General features: G+C 39.1%; 1 protein-coding gene across 4 annotated transcripts in view; it reads left to right on the top strand.

Annotated features, from left to right (window-relative positions):
• The window catches only part of NR6A1 (nuclear receptor subfamily 6 group A member 1), a 228,322-nt gene that overhangs the window by 13,880 nt on the left and 190,415 nt on the right, over window positions 1-24,027 (top strand). For all 4 annotated transcript variants that reach the window (XM_032418841.1, XM_032418842.1, XM_032418840.1 and 1 more), the window contains exon 2: window positions 21,776-21,817. In XM_032418841.1, coding sequence (XP_032274732.1) covers window positions 21,776-21,817 — 42 coding nt within the window. The remainder of the gene's footprint in view (window positions 1-21,775; window positions 21,818-24,027) is intronic.

The following is a 24,027-nucleotide window of genomic DNA, read 5'->3' as shown; positions in this document are numbered from 1 at the left end:
CTGGTGCTCAAGATAGAATTGAGACACTGTGATAGGCTATTCTGTTCTCATTTTTTAGAAAGAAAAGTCATTCCCAATGCCTTTTGTCTCCTGAATCTTTTAGATTTCTGGCACCAGGCCTCCCATGCACATTGCTTTCCACCTCCACCTCCACCCCAGTATCTCCAACTTCCCATCAGAGGAGTGTTTAGGGACCCTTCTGAGGCTGCCTTCTTTCTCTTATAGATTATTAGGGAATGGGTAGCAGACACTTTTGGAGCTTTCACTGGTTGCCTCTAAAAATCTCTGAAGGATGGATTCGTGTGTGTGTGTGTGTGTGTGTGTGTCCGTCCCCCTTTCTCTCTATTCCAGTACAACTATATCACTCACCTTCCTCAAAGTCTTGAATAGATCTGGAAACTTACAACTGAATTTGATTAGAAACACAGGGAAAGAGAAGTTAAACTTGCAATCCTTTAGAAATCTGCATAATCCTCCTGGGTTCCTCAGTGACTTTTATCCTGATCCTGCATAGGGTTTGATGGTGAAAAAGACCTAAATAAATTTTGTGCTAATTTGAAAGGCATTGGCAGTTTTTAAGAGGGCTGGTTTCAGAATGGAAATAGTAACATTTTGGGAGGCTGACTATCTACAAATTTTGAATTAAAGCATAAATCGTATTTGCGGAAATTAAAGAGTTTTCCAGTAATTTGTAAAATTATGTTGATTGAGGGTAAACACAAATGTTTGAAGATCATTTGCTCTGCTTCTTTGTTCTCACCACTGGTGGTCAGAGAACTTGCAATTTGCCAAGACACAGTTTTTATAATGCTTTTTAATAAGAAAGTGAATAAGCCAGCTGCTCTTTCCCTTAACTATACCAATTCCAACCTCCTCCAGTCCTGGTTAGTAATTAAAAGCCTTGAGATGACCTTGAATCTAACTGAACCACAAAAAGCTGTATTGAGTTAAATTTATAGCTTTTGTTGATTTCAAAAGAGATTAGGAAGAATCGCATTCTATTTGCTAAAAACATTAAAGGTAGCCTTGGGTGGTGTACATTGAAGATGAGAAATAATAAGAGGCACTATTAAAGTGCAAAAGAGAGGCCTGCAGTGGACTAAAAGAAAAAAAGTAAGTTTGTCATCTCTTCGTTGAGCATTTAAAATATGTACTTGAAAAGGTTTAAGATAGGTTGGCATTTTTCAAACTGTCAGTTTGTGCTATTCAGATTTGTTAGAAGATCTGTTCCGCCCCCATCTTAACATCAAAGAGATGTTTGAACCCAATGGGAAATCAGAAGAAATGTTTAATGCTTTTTTTTTTAAAGATTTTATTTATTTATTTGACAGAGAGAGACACAGTGAGAGAGGGAACACAAGCAGGGGGAGTGGGAGAGGGAGAAGCAGGCTTCCCGCGGAGCAGGGAGCCCGATGCGGGGCTTGATCCCAGGACCCCGGGATCATGACCCAAGCCGAAGGCAGACGCTCAACAACTGAGCCACCCAGGTGCCCCTGTTTAATGCTTTTTAAAAGTAACGGTGTAATTGGTTCTTTTTTTTTTTTAAGATTTTATTTATTTTAGAGCATGAGAACATGAGTGGGGGGAGGGGCAGAGGGAGAGGGACAAGCAGATTCCCCGCTGAGCAGGGAGCCAGATATGGGGCTCCATCCCAGAACACTGGGATCACTACCTGAGCCGAAGTCAGATGCCTTACTACCTGAGCCACCCAGGTGCCCCTGTAATTGGTTCTTAAAATATTTTACAGGAGTGGGAACTTTGTCAGTAAAAGTTTGATTATACTGAGGTGCAGTGTAAAAGTTAAAAATATTAATATTTTAAAAATGCTTTATATAATGGGCCATATCATAAGATCTATGAATAGAGAACTGTTCTGCCTACCAAAAAGGGCAGAATACATTTTTAGTTGTTTAAAGAGCCTTAAACTACTATCTTATTGATAAAGGAAGCTTGAAATTGTCACTGTTAAATCAAGTTTTATATGTCAATTGGTGAGATAAGACATGTCTTCTAGCATCAAAAATGTGATAAATCCGTGAAGAGTCTAGTCATAAGGCAAATAGTTTGAGCAAGCACTAATGTCTTATATGGATCTTATAGATTTTAGGATTATTTTGGTTTTTACATTTATTTAATGAGACTAGCCTACAGTTTGATCAAAATAATTATAAAATTGTATACTTCTTTGTGCATGTGTGTGTGGGGGGGAGACAGACGCACCAAGATAATTTAAAGTTGTACTGTACAGTAGTGATGGCCAGTCTGGGATCCTTAGAGATGGTAATGGGGATTCTCAAGCAATTGCAGTTATTTAAAATTTGATCTGAAATCATATGAGAAATAAAGTTGTCCAGGCTAAATAAATAATAAAATCTTTTGACTTTTGCCTGAAATTATTCCAACTTAGTCTGGCAACACTACCACTCAACCGTTGGATAGCAGATAGAAATTTTTGTAGAAAAGGGTAGAGCAAGTATTGTAGTATGGTAGACAAACTGCACTGATAATTAAAAATGATTTCAGTGAACTATTATTGTGATGTAGTGATAAGTAGGTGTGTTAGAGCTTGAGCTTCAGAGTTAGACCTGGCTTTAAATCCTGTCTAATCTACTTTTTTTTTTTTTTTTTTTTTTAAGATTTTACTTATTTGAAAGAGAGCAAGAGAGCTGGGTGAGGGGCAGAGGGAGAAGCAGACTCCCCGCTGAGCAGGGAGCTTGATGCCGGGCTCCATACTGGGACTCCAGGATGGTGATCTGAGCCAAAGGCAGATGCTTAACTGACTAAACCATCCAGGCACCCCTAATTTACTTTTGTTGGGGTTTTTTGGGGGGTAGTGGTGGTGAAGGAATGTTAGAATCACCACACACCAGATTACTGGTGAATGAAATGATGTTGTTTGAAGAACCTAGAGTATGGCTGTATTACTTTAGGAAAGTTATTTAACATTTCTCAATTTCCTTATCTGTAAGTTTAAGATCATCTACTTCATAGGTAGGCAGGCAAGTTCACCAAAATCTAAGTCATTGAAACTAGTTTGCCAATGTCCAGTTTACCCAATATGAAATTCAATAAAAATCAATTTGCTCAATCTTATTTGTAGAACTTACAGAATTTGTTGTCACTCTCATTCTCCTTAATTGCTGTCTTACCATTTTTCCTTATTCTCCCCTTTTCCTGTACCATATCTCTCCCCCATCATCTGCAGCCCAGACCCGGGCTGTATCTTTCCACCAGCAGAGGTCCCCTCTCTGCCCTAGTTCTTTGCAGCCACAGCAGCAGAGAGCTGGGGTAGAGACAAATTAAACATTATTGAAAATGCTGCTATCCTATCGATCTTAATTTGGCAGAAATATTTAAAAGCTAATTAAACCATCCCATTAATACGAATTGTTATAAACTGTATAAATAGTTAAAACGAGTTTTTGGTAAATTTAGAGATTTGGCCATTTGGTGAATTGACTTGGAACTACCTCACATGGATGTTTGGAGAAATTAGGGAATATATGTAAGAAGTGACTATTACTACACAGTGGTTGGACTTTAGTAGGTACTCCGTTGGGGTTTCTTTTCCCAAAGCATTTCTACTCAGGGAACTGGAGCCATGCTCCCCACCCCCACCAGCCCCACCTGCCCCAGTTTTCTCACCTGTGGGTTCTAGTTGGCCAATAGCAAGTGATGAAGTGATCGAGTCTGGTTTATGGACCACCTAGTGACTTCCCTTCAACTTAGTCTGGCAACATTACAGCATTGTTGAATTTGCCCAAATGAAATACCTTCTTTTAGCTTGGACATCTGTTATAAAATGGCCTTGCCTTTGGTACCCTCTGTGGTCTCATTTCTCATTGATTTAAGATATGTACCACTTTTCTGAAACACTTTATTCCTAGTCATTTGTAACTAGAATTATGAGCCTTAGAGAGTAAACTGTAGCCTTATCAGGGTAAAATGCAAGGCCAGGTCCCTGGAGGTTCTTGATGGGACATATCATGATTAGAGCAAATGCTCTTGTCTCTAATTCACAGGAAGCCTTGCTTGCCCACCCCCTATCCCAAGCTTCTCTAGAGGTCTTTAAAAAGGCTTTCTGGTAATATCCTTAAAAAAGGAAGGGAAGACTGGGGCATCTGGGTGGCTCAGTCGGTTAAGCATTTGCCTTCAGCTCAGGTCATGATCCCAGGGTCCTGGGATCGAGCCCCTCATTGGGCTCCGTGGGGAGTCTTTTTCTCCTCTCTCCCTCTGTAGCTCCCCCTGCTTGTGCTCTCTCACTCTTGCAGATAAATAAATAAAAATCTTTAAAGGAAAAAAAAAAGGAAGGGAAGAAATGATTGTTGAATGCTCAGTGTGTGCCAGGCACTGTACTACACTGTCTAATGTAATCCTTTCCATAATTTTTCGTTGCTGGATGGTGACAGTCCCATATTACAGATGAGTTAACTGAGGTTTAGTGTTGAAAATAACTTACCACTACTTATACCACTACTCCACCAAACCAGTATTTTCCAGACTTTAGTCTTTTTTGTATCATCATCATGATTTTTGTCATTTCGTACTATATTGTTCACTTAATATTTTAAATATTGTGTAGTTTAAATACTTTGCAACCACAATTTATTTTAAAAGGAAATTTTGTTACTATTCTAAATGGAAAAATATTTGCCATAAATAGAAGGTAACAGTAAAAAGTAGTGAAAATAATACGGTGTTAAATTCTAGCTAAGAGATTGTCTGCCCAAGTCTCTCATCAGGCCTTTGTTAGAAAGGGAGATTAGCAAGCATTAGAGAGACAATGGACAAACTAGTAAAACTGAGGTTTTTTTCCTGATGTAATTAGAAGGATTGAAAAAATTGAAAAGGTAGCATACAACTTTGGAATGTTTTAAAATGCTTTCTGTTTGCACCACTTAAAATCTTCCAGTGATCTCCTCATTTTGGGAAACACTGACTAGATGATGGTATGCTCATTTTTTTTTTTAAAGATTTTATTTATTTATTTGACAGAGAGATAGTGAGAGGAGGAACACAAGCAGGGGGAGTGGGAGAGGGAGAAACAGACTTCCTGCCGAGCAGGGAGCCCGATGTGGGGCTCGATCCCAGGAACCTGGGATCACGACCCGAGCCGAAGGCAGGCGCCCAACGACTGAGCCTCCCAGGCGCCCCGGTGTGCTCATTTTCTACATGAGTAAACTGGGGAGGAAATTTGTTCAAAGTTGAACCCGTAGTCTCACAGACCTTGTCTAGGCACCCATCCCCACCACCCCTTTCCTTCTCTCCTTCCTCTTTTCTTCTCCATCCTCTAGGAGACTTCAGAAGATTTTTTTTTTTTAATTAACAAAAAATGTTTTTTAGATTTTATTTATTTGAGAGAGAGAGACGGAGATAGTGAGAGAGAGCACAAGTGGGGAGGAGAGGGAGAAGCAGGCTCCCCGCAGAGCAAGGAGCCTGATGTGGGACTCGATCCCAGGACCCCGGGATCATGACCTGAGCCGAAGGCAGATGCTTAACCGACTGAGCCACCTAGGCACCCCTTCAGAAGATTTTAGATGGATTTTTCTGATTTTTTTTCTGAATAAATCTAAAGACATCATAAACCTTCCTTTGACTACTAATTAGATAATGTTGGAAAGGTAAGTTTGAAAAAAGATACTGCCAGTAGTTTTGAAACAGGTATCTCAAGTGCCAATAAAAGGCAGTTTCTTTGATTTTTGTCTTTTATAGTTTTGTAATTTACATTTACAATAATTATAAATTTAATTAACATTTTATTACATTATGTTCCCATGGAGACAATAGGTACTTGATATAACTGTCATAACTGGAGTCTAGACTATGGTTTGAATTTTTTAAAGTTCATTTTAAAAAGATTGTTTACATTTTAATTTGATTTTTATTTAACTCTCTGAATAAGAAACTTTTTTTTTTTTTTTAGGATTTTATTCATTTGAGAGAAAGAATGAGTGAGTGAGCGCGCATGAATGGGGGTTAGGGGCACAGGGAAGGGGAGAAACAGACTCTCCTGCTCAGCAGGGAGCCCAATGTGGGGCTCGATCACCCGAGCCAAAGGCAGACACTTAACCAACTGAGCCACCCAGGCGCCCCAAGAAAAACTTTCTAATACCACTTTTCTCTTATTTAATTTTGTATTGTGCCAGTTGCTACAAAAGGAATTTTGTAATCCTATTGTTGAAAAAGTTTGTTTCACTGCTTATTATACAAGAAAAATACTTGGTTCTGAATTATTTTGTTTTGTTTTATTTTTCAATAATCTCTACACCCAGTGTGGGGCTCAAACCCACAACCCTGAGATCAAGAGTTGCACACTCTTGGGGTGCCTGGGTGGCTCAGTCAGTTAAGTGTCTGACTTTTGATTTCCACTTAGGTCATGATCTCAGGGTCGTGGGATCTAGCCCCGTGTCCGGCTCCAGGCTCAGTGTGGGGTCTCCTTGAGATTCTCTCTCCCTCTGCCCCTCTGGCTCACTCTCCCACTCTCTCTCAAATTTTAAAGAAAAAGAAAAAAGAGTTGCACGCTCTACCGACTGAGCCAGCCAGATGCCCCCTGAATTATTTTAAATAGCATCTTTAAAATTCTTCATGGAAACACTTTGTATTTGGAAAGAAATTATGAGGAATTTTCTTAGAAATCACAGTTATGAGGGGCCCGTGGGTGGCACAGTCAGTTGAGCATCTGACTCTTAGTTTTGGCTTAGGTCATGATCTCAGGGTTGTAAGATCGAGCCCTGCTTGGGGCTCCGAGCTCAGCGAGGAGTCTGCTAAAGTTTCTCTCTCCCTCTTGTTCTGCCCCTTCCTGTGCTCACTCGTGCGCTCTCTCTCTCTCACTCAAATAAATAAATCTTTAAAAAAAAATCACACGGGGCGCCTGGGTGGCTCAGTCGTTAAGCGTCTGCCTTTGGCTCAGGTCATGATCCCAGGGTCCTGGGATCGAGCCCCGCATCGGGCTCCCTGCTCTGCGGGAAGCCTGCTTCTCCCTCTCCCACTCCCCCTGCTTGTGTTCCCTCTCTGGCTGTCTTTCTCTCTGTCAAATAAATAAAACCTTTAAAAAAAAAAAAAGAAATCACGGTTATGATAATTCACAGATCTAAAATCATAGGCAGAGTTTACTTGGTGACTTGATTTTCCTATATCTTTTATTGTACTTTATGTAATGTCTTAGAATATTTACTATGGATTCTTGATAAATCATCGTGTGACACCTATTCCTAATAGGTGTCTAATCCCAGGGACCAGGCTGGTGTAGTGTATGGCAGGCCAAACTTGGTTCAATGGATATTTTAATGAAATTTTTCTAATACTTGGTATAACCCAAAATCTATGATTCACTGCTCTATGACATTTTGAATCCAGGGTTTTAACCCAGGGCTTAGCCCAGGGTAGGATATGTCTTTGTGTTCAGGTATATGAAGTAATGGAAACTTCAGACCAAAGAGTTTGAAATTTTATTATTAAGCTCAGATGTGCTATCATTTAGGATTTTACCACTTAAATTTTAAATAACAAAAACTTGATTTCTCTCTTGTCTAGAGTATACACTGAAATATTTGTGTTCTTCCTGTTAAAAAGAAAACTCTTTGTTTCAGACTGATTTCTTAGCTGAATTGTGTATTCATGTGTAAAATTGGCCAAATTAGTACTTAATTTGTGACCATTGTCTTTCTCTGAAAATTTTATAGTTAAGGGTTTTATTTTTTCTCAATCTGAAGTTTATTGTGTGCTCTCTTGGTGCTAATTATGTATAGCAGTCTTACAAGGGAAGTAACATTGTCATTTTTGCAGATGAGGAAACTGAGAGCATTTAATGTGACTTGGCCCAGTCAGTAGGAGAGTTGGGATTCAAATCCAGGTCTAATTCCAGCACTCACACTCTTGGAATCTCAGCACTAGCTTCTGGTAGAGGAGGATCCCAAGGGCCATTTGTATCCTAAAGAGTCGAATATTTAGTAGACGTTGCTTTAATAGTGGATGCAAAAGTTAGAACTAAGATTCAGGGGCACCTGGGTGGTCCTAGGATCGAGCCCTGCGTGGTAGTGGTGGGGTGTCCCTGCTCAGCGGGGAATCTGCATCCCCTGTGGGCCCCTCCACCCCACACTCTGTCTCTCTCTTTCACTGTGCTCTCTCTCTCTCAAATAAATAAATATTCAAAAAAAAAAGATCAAAATTCAGAGTACTGCCTCCATTTTTTCAGGCATAGGGGACAGGTGTGCTCTTTGAAAATTACTTGCTTAAAATTCTTAACCTTTTTTTCTTAATTGGTCATGATTTTTTTTTTTTTAAGATAACTTTATGTGTTTCCAAGGAAAAGAACAAAATCCAAAGCCAACTTGTGGTGTTAAAGAAGGATGTTATGGGGTTTAAGACAAATCCTTGCCAATAGGGAGGCAGTGCTGGCTGTGGGCATGTGACACAGAATCAGATCTCTCTGTGTGTAATGGGAGGGAATTTTCATACTTAATGCCTTTTAGGATATAAAGCAAAATAATATTAGGCTACTTAAATATTATTTGGAACAAGATAAAAAGTGAATAATGTAAACTAAAAACATGACGACTAACATGGTAGAGACTGTAAGTAACCAGTGTGTCTACACAGCTTCAATTTCCAGGTCAGCTTGTATTTCAGTTCTGCTTTGTTGACCTTACAGATATGCTCTTCTCATTTGACATGGTTAGCCAATACTTGCTTCTGAATACTATGGTCATTTTGACTTATTCAGGAATGTCAGGCATATTCAGAGAGGATTGCTAATGTCAGATCAGAACAGCTGTATACCAAATAATGGGCTCTTCCTCTGGAAGCCTGAAGTTCTCAGTATTTCACTTAGTTTTGAGCTATATGGAAGTAAGAATGCTACTTTAATATTATGTTTGTGCTAATGCATATGCATGATAATGCTAGAAGAGGAACTTTACCTCTAAGCTGATAGAACTTCCAATAGGTATCAAAAACTATAAGGAAGGGTGCATTATACAAGTAGAGTGTGATTTTAGTAGGGCAGGGTGGACTAGTATCTGTAGCTCTTAAACATGCCCCAATCATTTATTTCATTCATCTGGTGATCTGAGATCTTAATGGTTGACACAGAGGTCAATTTTCACATGAATGCTGTAGCCTCACCAAGAAGCCAACATTTCAGTAATAGTGCTGAGTGGTGACTTAATAAAAGGCTCTATTCCCTGTGTATGTATAGAATGGAACAATTTCCCTAGAGCTGCTGCAAAGTTGTTTATATTTTTTAATAAAGAAGTCTATTTTCCAAGTATCCTTGTATTTAAGGTTTGGAAGGTGAAGATTAGAATGATTGTACTTACCAACTCTGATAATGATGGATAACCCTTATTGAACATTTACTGTGCACCAGATAATCTCTTGAGTGCTTTAAAATTTTTAAATTTCATTTAATCGTCTCAACAGCCCTATGATGTGTAAGTACTGTTGTTCCCATTTTCTGATAAGGAAAATTCTAAACCCTCTAGGACCATGATTAGTGTTTATTTTATTTTAATTTTTAAAGATTTTATTCATCTATTTGAGAGAGAGAGGGAGCATGAGCTGGGGGTGGGGGAGGGCCAAAGGAGAGGGAGAAGCAGACTCCCTGCTGAGCCAGGAGCCTGATGACCAGGAGCACAAAGATGACAATGACGATGATGGGACTCGATCCCAGGACCCTAGATCATGACCTGAGCCGCAGGCAGACACTTAACTGACTGAGCCGCCCGGGGGCCCCATGATTAGTGTTTAAGTCGCAGATGTTACTGTCTTTATACAGCTTCTCCTGTCTGTAAAATGGAGGCTAGGATGGGATGGTAGAGATTAGGGATGGTTTAAAAAAAAAAAATCTTAAGAATCTTGGCAACCCCTCAAGTGTTAACATATGATTTATGCGCCCTAGAACATACAACTGAAAATTTTTGTAAACTCACAGACTTTAAAGCTGATAGGAATATTAAGAAAATTGGCCAGACGTCCTCCTTTTACTGAAGAGAAAATGGAGTACAGAGGGAGTGATACCAGAGCAGGGTTGATGTAGAGGTGTCTTGCCTCCCTTGTGTATTACTTTATTGCTGTCTGAATATTAGGAAATTGCTTTAACATCAAAGTTGATAATAGACATTTTTAAAATCTCTATAAAGAGAGTTTGGAAATAGGAATTTATGTATTAATTACCCTTTTCAACCTTCAGGATGTGTCAGGGAAATAAAGGTTGCAAAAAGTAGCTTTCCAGATTTTGGATTTATTCCTATAACTTAAGGCCATGAATGTCATGCTAAAGAGTTGAAAATGGGGAGCCAAAAGAGGAATTTTAAGTGGATTAGAAAATCTAAGTTCTAGGAAGTGAGAAAAGAAAGGTAGCAGGGAGAACAGTTAACAATAGTCTAAGATTCTAGTGTGGTGAAAAGGCTTGAATTAGGTCTGTAAGAGATTTGAGAGAGAATGAAAATGCTTTGGTGATTCAGTAGATTAATTGGGGTGGGGATGTGGGGGAAGAAGATGGTAAAGTGGCAGGGATTTTTGGCTTAGGGGATGAGAGTTGGTGTTATCTGGAACTTGGTACAGGAGTGGAAACACAGAAAAAGCAGGTTTCAAAGAGAACATAATAGGTTCAATTCAACATGTTGAATTTGATGGAGCCTATGGGGTATCCTGGTAGATATTGACAGTAGGCATTTGGATAGGTGGATCTGTGTTTTAGGAGAATAGTCTCATCTGAAATCGAAAGTTTGAGGGTCATCAGTTGGGAAGTATAGGTGAAAATGTGTGTGGATGAGACCATCCAACCCAGGATGAAAGGTTAGTGTATGTGTTGAGATAGGTCTTTCTTGCCCTCTTGACTTCACTTAGGGAAGAACATGTCTCAGACAGGACCTTTATAATCTTCATCTGTTAGGATATGACTATTTCTCGGGGAAGTATTTGCCAGCAGAGTGGGTAAGGACATCTAAAAAATATACATGGCTTACTGAATATTATTGACAGTCTGTCTATTTACATTCTCCCTTTCCTTCCTGACTAGCCTGATTCAAGTGTACCACTTGCCATTAAAGTCTTTTCCAGTTCCCACTAGGAAGAAATAAGTGCTTTTTGGCCACTGGCGCTAGTTTCTCCATTAGGACATTGCTTCATAATTCCCTGTATCCAGCCAGTTATCTATTTTTCTTTTTAGATTTTAAGAATCTAGGGGTAGCCAGCTTCATTCGTTTTTGTATCCCTTATGTAATCTAGCACAGTGCCCTATACATTCAAATTGCTAGGTAAGTATTTGTTGAATTTAATTTTGGGATGTAGGAAAGTTTAGATCTGAGAAGCAGCAGGAGGGCGCCTGGGTGGCTCAGTTGGTTAAGCGACTGCCTTCGGCTCAGGTCATGATCCTGGAGTCCCGGGATCGAGTGCTGCATTGGACTCCCTGCTTAGCAGGGAGTCTGCTTCTCCCTCTGACCCTCCCCCCTCTTGTGCTCTCTCTCTCTCTCAAATAAATAAATAAAATCTTAAAAAAAAAATAAGCAGCAGGGGTTTTCCACCTATAATCCTATTTATGAAGTATCCTTTGTATTTATGTAGTGCTATAAACATAGGTTGGTTGTTGCTCTTTTATCTTGACTTCAAGTTTGAATAATTTTTAAATTTCTTTTGGGGTTATCGATATGATTAACTAGATTTGCTTCAGGTTTGAAAGATCCTGGGGTGAAAGGTTAAAGATATTTTATCCCTTTGTTGTCACACAATGGATTTTTGAAGTTGGGAGATCAGAGATGGTACCGAACTTTAGGCATTAATGACTAACTAGTATGTCAGAAAGGTTAGTGTCCAGAATTGTGTTTCTAATAAAAAGTAATTTAGAAGTCATTTAGAGAGGGGCACCTGGGTGGCTCAGTCGGTTAAGTGTCTGCCTTCAGCTCAGGTCATGATCCGGGGGTCCTGGGATCCAGTCCCACATCGGGCTCCCTGCTCAGTGGGGAGTCTGCTTCCCTCTTTCCCTCCGCTCCTGCTCTGTCTCTCTCCCGTGCACTCTCTCGAATAAATAAAAAAAATATTAAAAAATAAAAGTCATTTAGAGAATGTCTGGTAGGTTTTTTTCTTTTAAGTGGTCAATTTTAGAGAATTAAGCCACATTATTTTGTTTTTAGGATTTCTTTAAATGTACATTTTTCTGTTTATAAAAACAACTTATTTTCAATCAGAAAAGTAGAATGGAGGGAAAAAAATCAGACATAATTCCCACACTTAGAGATAATCACTGGGATAAAATAGACTAAAATGTGCTTTTTCATGTATGCATGTATCAGAATAGCTGAGCTCATTCTGAGAATACAACTTTACATTTTTTTAAAGTGGCATTTGCCCATTATAAAATCTTGATAAACATTTAAAATGCTCGCAAAATACCCTCATTGGATAGGTGTGCCATAATTTAATTAGTAATTCTCCTATGGTTGGATTTTTAAATGGCTTTCTATTTTGTACTATTTATTTCTGGCCCTTTTCTTAGGATATATTTCCAGGATTGATCCAGAGGGATCAAGGCCCTTCATGCATCCATGTTGTTCTATTTTTATATGGGGGTTTTCAAAGAGAATAAAGAAAAGGTACATTCTGCTGCTTGTGGGCATCTCTTGGTTGCATCTGCTTCTTACTAATGGATTTCCTGAACAGAGCTGACTTCTACTGTTCCATCAAACCATCTGTTGAGGATGGTATGAGACACTTTCTAAGATGACCTCAAAAGCTTTCTGACCACGTTCAAACAAACTCCTTGGTCTGTAAGACTCTTTTTCAATTAGTCAAATGAACAAAAAAAATCTGTCACTCTCCCTACTCTTGCTGGGAGCAACTTAAAATTTTTCAAAAGAAGCTAGTTCTTGCCTAATTATTTATTTATTCATTCATTTAAAGTTTTATACTTTGGGTTTCACCTGGTTGGTAAAGTTACTCTAGCTGCTTCTGACATGGACATCTTGGATTATTCAAGAGGAAGTTTCTAAGTGGATCCATCTGAGGTGTGGATTTCTTGGACTCTAAGGCCCTGCTGTTTTGGGAATGTCAGGGTTTATTCTTTGATAATGTCCATTTCCCATCTATCTGGGTGTTGCAAAGCACATAAGTGCAAAGGTAGGGTTTTTATTAGCCCTAATGCTCTAAATACAAGTTCTTTTATTTTGCCTTTGTCGCTCTTTCCGTAAAGAGTAACAGAGTACGATAATCTCTTTAAATCTAGAAGATGGAGATAATACTAGCTACTTTCAGTAAGAATTCATATAAAGCACCAAGCCATTGCCTGGAATAAAGATTCAATAAATGACAACTGACAGATTATTTTACATATTTTCTTAAATGTATGCATTTTGAAATTTCTTTAACTTCTAGGCCGAATGAAGAGTTATCAATAATCCTTTCTGTTACTTTAGAGAACCAGAAATTGTAAAAGAAAAATGTCAGAGGTTCATCAGTACATGCGGTTTTCTGAGAAATGCCTGTACTATATTTCCATAGAAACACTAGTGACCTCTGACTTCTCAAATCGAATTGCCTTCCTAAACTGTTTTCACCTTCTGATTCTGTGGCCACAGCCTTGAAGCTGTGTGTACTGTTGTTATTTTTTTAAAATGTCATAAAATTGAAATGTCATAATCTTGGGCTAGATTTTCTGCCTTCAGTCTGGTTTCAAGGCTATAATTACAAAACTAGAAGCCTGAAAAACTATGAAAGGTGATGCAGGTCGATTAGATGGAAGTTACTAATGTTTCCATAGAAATATAGACACTTCTTGTGACATTTAAGCTGAGCAAATATGTGGGTACAATAGGTTATATAATTGAGAATCCTTGGCTTCCCTTCCCCCTACTCTTTTTTGCCCCTAAGATTTCACATTAAAATGATGTTGGGAAAAGGGCATTGTTTTTGTTGCAGTTTTTAAAATGTGACCTTGACATTTGTAGGTGGAGAAAAAGAAATACGACTTGAAGCTCTGCCAGCCAGCTAGCTTTTGCTGTATGGACTTGTGGTGCTATGTCCCTGCATTCAAAAGCATTTTCTTTTATTTCTGAAGTATGGTTTGTCAGGTTGCCTATGAGAAACAAAAGCTAATGGCCCAAGTGGCACTCCGCTCACTGGATAGAAAGGAAAGAGGCAGATGTGAATTTAGGCTCAGCCAATTCAAAGAAAAGTGTTTCGGTATCTGCTTAGGTCTGGGGCTCGCTTACAGGCTGCAAACCTGGTTGTAGGGCAGGCCCTGGTCTGACTAGCTAATGTTTGCTTATCTCCTCCTCCCCCTGCCACCCTCCCCAACACACACATTTCTTCTCAGCTTCTGTCCAAGCCATTCATTGTACCAAAAGGAGCCTAGAAGAAGTTGGGCAAGAACCCTGAAAAAATGAGAAGAGTTCCTAGAATTTAAGGAGCTGAGGATGGTTTATCATGTTTATGTTGGCTACCCCTGCAGAGCTCTTTTTAAAATTTTTTTAATTTTTAGGGGCGCCTGGGTGGCTCAGTTGTTAGGCGTCTGCCTTCGGCTCAGGTCATGATCCCAGGGTCCTGGGATCGAGCCCCGCATTGGGCTCCCTGCTCGGCGGGAAGCCTGCTTCTCCCTCTCCCACTCCCCCTGCTTGTGTTCCCTCTCTCGCTGTGTCTCTCTCTGTCAAATAAATAAATAAAATCTTTAAAAGAAAAAAATAATAAAATATTTTTAATTTTTAAAAATTCCTTGCACTTTTAGTTTCCTGGTTACATTTTTAAATTTTTATTTATTATTATTATTATTTTGGTTGAAATTTTAGAGCCACTGTATTGAAGTAGTCAGAGTTGGGCTGGCATTGACGAACTTCCTAGGTATATACATATATTTCCTTTCCTCAGTGACTCTTTTGCCTGTAGAATAAAACCCCAAACTCCTCATGTATGGCAGTTAAAATCCTTTGTGATACGGTCCTGGCTGGGGCTTCAGTCAAATCAAGTTACCAGGTAACATTCTGTTTCTGCTCTCTCTGTTCATGCCGTTTACCTCCAGCTTCCTTTGCATATGTTTCTCAGATAGCCCCGTTTGTCTGGTGAATGCTTATTCCTTCCACATGCCTCTAGCCCCATGGATGCTGTTTCTGCTCTCTCACTAATATTGATCACAGCTATCAAGCACTTTCCACTGACCTAAGTGTATTATCTCATTGAATCCTTACAACAATCTATAGATGAGGAAATTGACTCAGAGGTGAGGCCACTTCCTGAGCTAACATAATTAGTAAGTTATGGTACCAGAACTCAAATCTATTCTGTACCAAAATTCTCTGTACTACTTCCAGTTGCATATTGTCTGTCTCTCTCCATCTGTCTGCTACAGTGTGGGCATGTACTTAATGACATTTGAAGGAATAAGTGTATTTACAGGCTGATGGAATTATTTTTCTGATAATATATATACTTATAAATTGAATAGTAAGTAACACTGGCCTACACATTTCTGTATTTTGGTTTCTTTAAAGCTGTAACAGAATCCAAAAGGTGGCATAACAAGTTTAAAAGGAGGGATGACATCTTTTTAGCCTTTTTTATTAAGATTGTCCATCTTAATAGGGACTGGCCTTATTAACTACTTTAATTAAAATGAAATAAAGTTTATGGGGCACCTGGGTGGCTCAGTCATTAAGCGTCTGCCTTCGGCTCAGGTCATGATCCCAGGGTCCTGGGATCGAGCCCTGCATCGGGCTCCCTGCTCTGCGGGAAGCCTGCTTCTCCCTCTCCCACTCCCCCTGCTTGTGTTCCCTCTCTCTCTGTGTCTCTCTCTGTGAAATAAATGAATAAAATCTTTAAAAATAATAAAATGAAATAAAGTTTAAAATTCAGTTCCTTAGTCACACTAGTCACTTTCCAAGTGCTTGGTCAAATGTAGCTAGTGGCTACTGCATTGGAAAATAGAGATAGAGAACATTTTCATTATTGTTGCAACTTCTATTGGACATTGCTATTCTACATATTAAAGGCAGTTTTTTTTTTTAAAGTGAAACTGTGTTCTCTCAGAATTTGCTATTGTAAGAAATTCATTGTTGTGGCACTGTGGTTTAGTACTATTGCTTTTTGGAGAAAGAAGCAGTTCCTCAATATTTACTGTGCAGCCTTTCTTGAGATCCAGGGACATGTCTCAATTTTCGGGCTAGAATATAATTAGGGCTGAGACCAGATCTGACTGAAAGAAGGACACAAGTTTCATTGGGGACCTATTCGTGATCAGAGGAGACAAGACAGATGGGAAACGGATACAAATGACTAGAGCTGGTTGGTTCAGAAAGGAGCAGTGAATGACTGTTATATATCAGTACAAATCCTGGGTAAAAATTTTTAGCTTTTTGGTGGGGACTGTGGAGAACAATTTCTCTAGAAGCTGAATCATGATGTGCTGTTGGAAGCACAGAAATCTGGAAGCGCAGAGTAGAGACATTAACTAACCAGAGCAATTTCAGAACCCTTTTAGACCCCTCTGACTTCCTTCTGGAAGTTCTGTTTCATTTCATATCTTACATTTTTTTTTTAAGATTTTGTTTATTTGAGAGAGAGCGCGTACGCAAGCAAGCAAGCATGAGCGGGGGGAGGGGCAGAGGGAGAAGTAGATGCCCCACTGAGCAGGGAGCCTGGGCTCCATCCCAGGACTCAGATCATAACCTGAACTGGAGGCGGATGCTTAGCCGACTGAGCCACCCAGGCTCCCCCATATCTTACATTTAAAACAATGTGTAGAACTTGAATTACAGTTGCCTGAAAAAAAAATCAGATTTATTTATTTATTAAAACATTTAATGTAATATTTGCTCTGTTTGTTTGTTTCTTAGATTTTGAAGCCAGTTTTTTTCTCCCCTTATCTTCAAAGGTCCCTGAAAAGCTCATAGATTCAGTCATTGTGTCTCTAGTGCCTAACTTGGACTTGAGTGGGTGTGGGAGAAAGAGGGGAAAGGATTGGAGACCTGACCTGAGCCCTGACATCATAATGGTAAGAGCAGGCTCAGGTGGAGAAAACTGTGTGCAAAGGAATGGAGACTAAAGGTAAAGAGGATGTTGAATTTAGGGAGCTACAGTATAGTACCATGTGGCTGGAATGTACTCTGTTGGATGGGATGAGAAGCAAGAGATAAAAGTTGAAGTGGTAGGCAGATCATGAAGGATATACATGTTTCCTGTTTTGGGGAAAGATGTGATGTTTGGTTAGAGTTGTAGAATTTTGCCTTTTAAGAGCCTCACCTTAATTTTGCCTTGTGCTGCGGAGGCTTCAGAATAGACTGAGTGACTGACATGCAGTCATATTAAATCAAAACATTCCTAGAATAATATTTAACTTGATTTTGTAAAAGACACATCATAGATTAAAATTGACTACAATTTCACGCTTCAGTTTATTTACTGGCATTACCCATAGCTTTTATTTGTTCACATTTGGATAAAAATGGATACTGATAGTTTATTTAGGATCCTGTTGTGGTAAATACATGATTTTATCCTCAAAATGGTAACTAAAGAAAAAGATCAGTAACTTTATAATTTGTCTTTGTAGCCAGTCAGATTGAGGAGTCACTGATCTTTTTCTTTTCGCTAAATGCCTATTGGAGAAAAGCTTGTCAACTGGATCTTCCTTTGTATAAAAGAAAATTCCTAGACTTAGAGCCATTTATTGATGATTACTTGCCACGAAGTAGGTAATTTATGGATATTCACCAAATCTCATGACAGTTGAACAGGAGGATTATTTTTATCCTCAGGAAATAGGCCTAGGGTAGTAAATTAAATAAAAAGAGCGGCAAATCCGGGATTTGAATCCAACTCTAACTCAGACCTATGGTAAGTCAATATAAGCTTTGCCCTAAATTTCAGATTGCTGTGAGCACACTGACTTGGTGATTCATACTGTCTTAGGAACCGATCTGTTTCTTGTCCCTTTTTAAAACAAGTCAGTAGCCAAAGGCCTTGGATTTCTCAGAACATTTCCTAATTTGTTTACTGTGTTATATTTTGTGAGGCAGATGGTTTTGGGGGGTATGTTCATGTATTTATGTGACTTAGGAATCTTTTTTTTACTGAAAACTCTGATATCCTTTGCTGTTGTGTTGAATGCATTGAACATATATTGGGGTTATTTCCAGCAGTGATTTGGATTCTTCTAGCTAAAAATCATTTTGCTAGCTAGATCTGGTTATTGAGAATGTGGGCAAGACTCTGAGAATGGTAGCCAGATGCAGCCATTCATTCCATTGACTTGTTGTCAGGAGGTAGGATTAACATTGTTTCACGTATCTCCTCAGGCCTCCTGCACTAGTGATGATCTGCAAAACCAGAGACAACATTATTAGCCAGTGGTCTCAGGGCTGGATGGAGGGAATGTAGATACAATTACTGACATCCATAATCCTTGTGACCATTGGAGGAATTTGTTTTAGGACAGATAGAAAGACTCCTCCTTTCCTCAGGGGGTAGCATGTATCTGGAATTGCTGCATCAAGCACTTTACAAGCTCAAAATATTAAAAGGTTCAAGAATCACAGCAAAAAAAAAAAAAAAGTAACTAAAGTGACATTACGGTTCCATCCCAGGGCTTTGAGGATGAAGTCATGAATGGGTCAGTGGTTCTGCTCTTTGCTACCACGGACACAGCACTGGATTGGATGGACCCTAATGATTGCTTAGTAGTAGCTCACATATGTTGAGCTCTGACTTTGTCAAGTACTGTAAAAGCCTTTATTTATTTATCTTGTTTTATTTTTTAAAAGATTTTATTGATTCATTTGGAGCGGGGAGAGAAAGTGCGTGTGCACAAGCAGGGGGAAGGGCAGAAGGAGAGGGGGAGAGAATCCTCAAGCAGACTCCCCGCCAGTGCAGAGCCCAATGTGGGGCTCGATCCCAGGACCCCGGGATCATGACCTAGGCAGAAGGCAGATGCTTAACCATCTGAGCCACCCAGGCGCCCCTCATTTATTTCTTTTAACAGACCTATAAAGTAGATCCTGTTGTTAATCCCAATTTATAGCAGGGCTAGGGGCAATCCTCCTTGGGTCATATGGACTGAATGTGTAGAAGGGATAAGTCTCCAAAGAAAAATCATGATGCCATTAACAGAAGAATGGGGGGAATGATTGCTACGCAGATAAAAGCAGTAGATAGCCACTTTAATGATTTTTGTTAGTATTTTCTTTGTTTTTTTGACCCTCTATTTGTGTTTGATCTAGTTACTTTGAGTTCAGAATATTGTTTTCAGCAAATGCATTAAGTTTTGTCCTGTCTTGAGACTGCTAGTATAGTTCATTTAAGATTCAGAATCTGAGGTCCAGCATAGGGAATGTCTTGCCTAAAGTCGTATCACTAAATCAAAAGAACTTAGGAGAGACCTAACTTTCCCATTATACTACCCTGCCCTCCCATGCTTTTCTCCTGTTTTCGAGTCAGTTTATATTAAGTAAATACTTATTCTCAGTTTCACTTCTGGCAGGATGTCCTGTATTGAACCCATGTGTAATGCTAAGTTATAGCCTTATTGCCTTGCATCTCTCTACAACTTTTCTTTTTCTTTTCTTTTTTTTAAGATTTTATTTATTTATTTGACAGAAATTGAGAGAGAGTACAAGCTGGGGGGAGAGGCAGAGGCAGAGAGAGAGGGAGAAGCAGACTCTCCACTAAGCAGGGAGCCCAATGTGGGGCTCGATCCCAGGACCCCGGGATCATGACCTGAGCCGAAGGCAGACACCCAACCGACTGAGCCACCCAGGCACCCCTCTCTACAACTTTTCTGATTCCCATCACCTTCATGTATGTAGAAACGCTTTGAAGTTACTTTGAGGTGAGCCTTCTCAGGCATCTTAGCCGCTTTTACAGCTTCCAAACTGCTGTCCCAGGTCCGATTCCCTTATTCAGACCTTCCACACAGTTTTTGTGCTAGACTTAGATTTTCTAATTCTGTGACTATGATGTAGAGGTAGGGTTGTGTTTTCTGTTTAGTTCTTCCTGCATTTGAGCACCTTCCATAATGTATTGGCAACTGTTCTGGGCATAGAAGCAGCCCTGCAAATGGTGGGGCATGGTTCCTAACCTTGAAGAGCTCACTATCTCGTGGAGGAGGCAGTTACTGAAATTGTTCCTGGGGGGCCTAGGTGGCTCAGTCGGTTGGGTGTCTGATTCCTGGTTTTGGCTCAGGTCATGATCTCGGGGTCCTGGGATCAAGCCCATGTTGGGCTCTGCGCTCAGCATGGAAATCTGCTTGTCCCTCTCCCCTGCTCCCCCCAACCCCTACCCCTCTGCTTGCGCACATGCGCTCTCTCTTACTCTCTCTCTCTCTCAAATGAATAAATAAATATCTTTTAAAAAATTATTCTTTTATCCTTTCGTGAATGCAGGATGGGCCTCTCGTGTTTTCCATGTTTCATAGTGGTGGTTGATATTTGAGCTGGATCTTGAAGGATGAATAGTTCTTTACCAAGTGGAGGGAGGAGAAGGAGGAAGCACAGGTAGGCAAGAAGAGATGTGGCATGTTTAGTGAATGGTGTGACCCAAACAGGACTATAGAAGACTTTAAAAGTTGTGGTGCTTAAATGGTGTCCCTGCTGTTTGAATACCTCTTTTCCACATGACTCCCAGTGGCTGGTCTGGCTTATGATGGCCTAGATACGATGACAGAAAATGCTCTCATAGGGGGTAGGGAAAAAAGGAAAAAAATAAAAAGAAGAAGAAAAAAAGAAAATGCTCTCATTTCTAGTTCTAGTTCTGCTCCTTTTGTTTTTTTTAAGTAGGTTCCATGCTCAGTGTGGAACCCAATGAGGGGCTTGAACTCACAACCCTGAGATCAATAGCTGAGCTGAGATCCAGAGTTGGACGCTTAACCGACAGCCACCCAGGAGCCCCTGCTCCATTATTTTTGAATTGACCATTGAGATATTATAGTTGATGTTTATTGAACAGCTTTGTGCTAGGCTTGTGAGATAATTTGGATATAGTTGTGAACAAGACAGGCCAGGTCCCTTCTTCTGTAGAATAGTCTCATAGTGGAGTTAGACATTGAGCAAGTAATTTCTTGTTGATGAGTGCACAAAGTGTTATAGATAATTATAATAGGGTACTTTGACCTTGTGTAGGAGACAAGGGTATAGGAGGCAAGAGAAGCTTTTCTGAGGAAATATTTAAGCTGAGGATGAATAGAAAGCAAACTGGAGAGAGTTATCAGTTACATATAGAACACCTACAGTATGTTTGCTCTTCACTGTGCTTGATTTTTCTCCTCAGTGTGATAGCTACACACCAGTCAGACAGATATAGCTCAGACTTTTTGGGCCTGAAATGGGCTTTGAGAGGTATTTATTCCAACCTGAACTGCATACTTACTAATGGAAAATTGCTTCCATTTGTGTGTGTAGGTAAAATTTTCAGCATTTGTGAAAATTTTAAGTAAAATTACCCTGTTGATATTTTTCGTAAGTTCATATTTTGTATATTTTGCTTTCTTTTGGAAAATAATTGATAACATTAAGTAGAGCATGTCAGGTATTTAGTAAATTGTAATCTTTCTATGAATTTTTATTCCAACTAATATTGACATGCTCACTCAGGCCTCATCACTGCCTTGTGGTAAGTGCAGTTACTCTTTCCATTTTTTCATATAATGTTGATGAAATGGAGGCTCAGGGAGGGATATAAAGTAGCTAAATGTAATAGAGGTAGGATTCAAATCCAAATTTGACTTCTCAGTCTGAATTTTTGAGTGACCTTAGAGTACTTCATGAATTATAATCTTTTTTCCCTATTGTTTTCTCTTTAGGTTTTTGTCAGGATGAATTGCCAGAGCTTGACCCGGGCACTAGTAAGTTCTGAATGTTCCCCAGTGTTCGTGAGTAAGAAAAAGACATGTGTGTCCTTTTAAATATATAACTTGAGGGTGTCATTGGTGGTCATATTGACTCAGATCTTATTTCACTTTGGTTTATAATTATGGGGAGGACATTCTATCTTTTCTTGTTATGCTTTCCTTTTTTTCTCATTATTCAGTGGTCAGAAATGTAATCATTTAGTAGAAAATTGGTTTGCTAAAAATTTCTATTTAATATTAATCTCCTTTCCCTGTTCTCCATCCTCCGTGAAACCAACAACAAAAACTGTGCTTTCATTTATGCATACATACAGCCATGTAATATATTCATAATCACTTCTCTAAAGTACTGACTGACTTCGACATAATTTTTTTTTTTTCTGAGGTGACAGAGGGGTTGGGGAGGAGGACATAATTTTTTTAAAGGAGGGATTATGCTTGGTTTAGGTATTTATACTCAATGACCTTTGCACCACAGTTTAATTTCTACAGCACCTTTATCTACATTAAGGTTAAGGTTATGGTTATGAGGGTGACTGTTTCAAGGTCTAATTAAATGATGCTTTTAAGGTCTCTGTCTTGATCCTAATCATCAGTGTTTCCAGTTGCTCTCAAAATGTGGCATGCACCATTCTGGGATATGGTTATAACTATTAGAAATAGGACATGGGAATATCCAGTTATAAAGACCTTGTTTTGCTATAATGCCGAAAGGTTGAATGATAATTCAGATTTGAGAATTCATGAGACTATCTAGAGTTATTTTTTCTAGTTCTAGTACTTTTTAAGGTCATGAGACTGGCTATTTGTCACCAGTCTGCTGTTGATATAAGCGGTAGAGTTTACCTTCTCACCATCCTAGCTAATATCGGCTCTCTGAGGGTGTGGACCTTTTCATATATTTTTCCCACGTACCTTAACAGTATAAAAATTCATGTCTGTTTAACTAGTAGTTAGTAATTGCAAGACAAAAGAAGTCCTATAATGCTTATCAAACAGCAGGAAAATAGAATTGTCTTTCTAGAAATCGTAAAGTTCAGAGTCAGCTTTGTAGGTAGTGTAGGCTGCCAGTACCAATGAGTGAACAAAATATTTTCTCTTTGCCCTTCTCTTACGAATAGCCTTCATTTAGGAGGAGGAGGAAAAAGGTAAATTCTTCAGTCACTGTCCTTTCTTGGATTTTTTAACATTAGGAAGGACATTGAAATGCTCTGAAATCTTTCAGACAGAACTACACAAAAAATGTGCAAGATAATTGAGAACTCTGCAAAACATTGCATGATGTCTCTACTCCAGGCTTAGTTCTAGGTTCCAGAGATACACAAACAGGTAAGTCTGGGTCCTGTCCTCACATATTAAGTTTATTGGAAAGTATTTACTTGTCTGGAATTACTTGAAAAAGCATTTTTTAAACCTCTAATTTAGTACATAATACTCAAACTTATTCTCCTTTTCTGCACTTAATAGCAGTTGAAAATAGCTCCTGCCCATTTTCCAGGAAAGGCCCTCATTAAGATTATTATTGAATTATTCTTCCTTCTGGGCCAAGTAATCCTAACTCATTTAACATTTCTGCATAGAATTTCTAGCCAGATGTGATTTCCACACCTCTCCATTCCATGAGAAAGAACAGATATTGAATCATAATTTTATATATCAGTGTAGAATAGGAGTCACCTAAAAAAAATCACTTTTCTTTTAAAAAGTGTGCTTAGCTTATGTGGGCAATATTCTCGATAATCCCCATTTATCTTGGTGAAATTAATAGTGTTTTATTCCTCTCTCTTTTACAATATTATTATAATACTATTATAATAACAAACGTGCAGATGTAAAAATTTATCGTCTCTGTCTCAGCCATCTTGGGGTTCAAATGAGCATGACCAGCCATAACAAGTGATAGGAGACCTCAAGACTGATACAGACTGTATGTGTTGTCTTAAGTTGGTTATGAGTGTTGATACTGCAAATTCCATGGCTTCTGACTGGGAAGGAATAATATTTTCTATGTTAATGTTTTAATGACCATTAGATTGAGAACAATAGGGATTTCTCTCCGATGTCTCTTTGGAATTTAGAGGCCCCAGTGTCTCCTCTACCCCTCAAATTCTTGATAGGGAAGGGCTGCTCATACTTGCTTATTTTCGAACAGGAAATACCATTGTTGCTGATTTCCCATTGTGGTTGGCAGTGGTTGTAGATAG

This window comes from Phoca vitulina, unplaced genomic scaffold (assembly GCF_004348235.1).
Source record: "Phoca vitulina isolate PV1807 unplaced genomic scaffold, GSC_HSeal_1.0 scaffold21, whole genome shotgun sequence".
NCBI classification, from domain to species: Eukaryota; Metazoa; Chordata; class Mammalia; order Carnivora; family Phocidae; genus Phoca; species Phoca vitulina.
The sequence above is the reverse complement of the archived record's forward strand: the minus strand, read 5'-3'. Positions and strand labels throughout refer to the sequence as shown.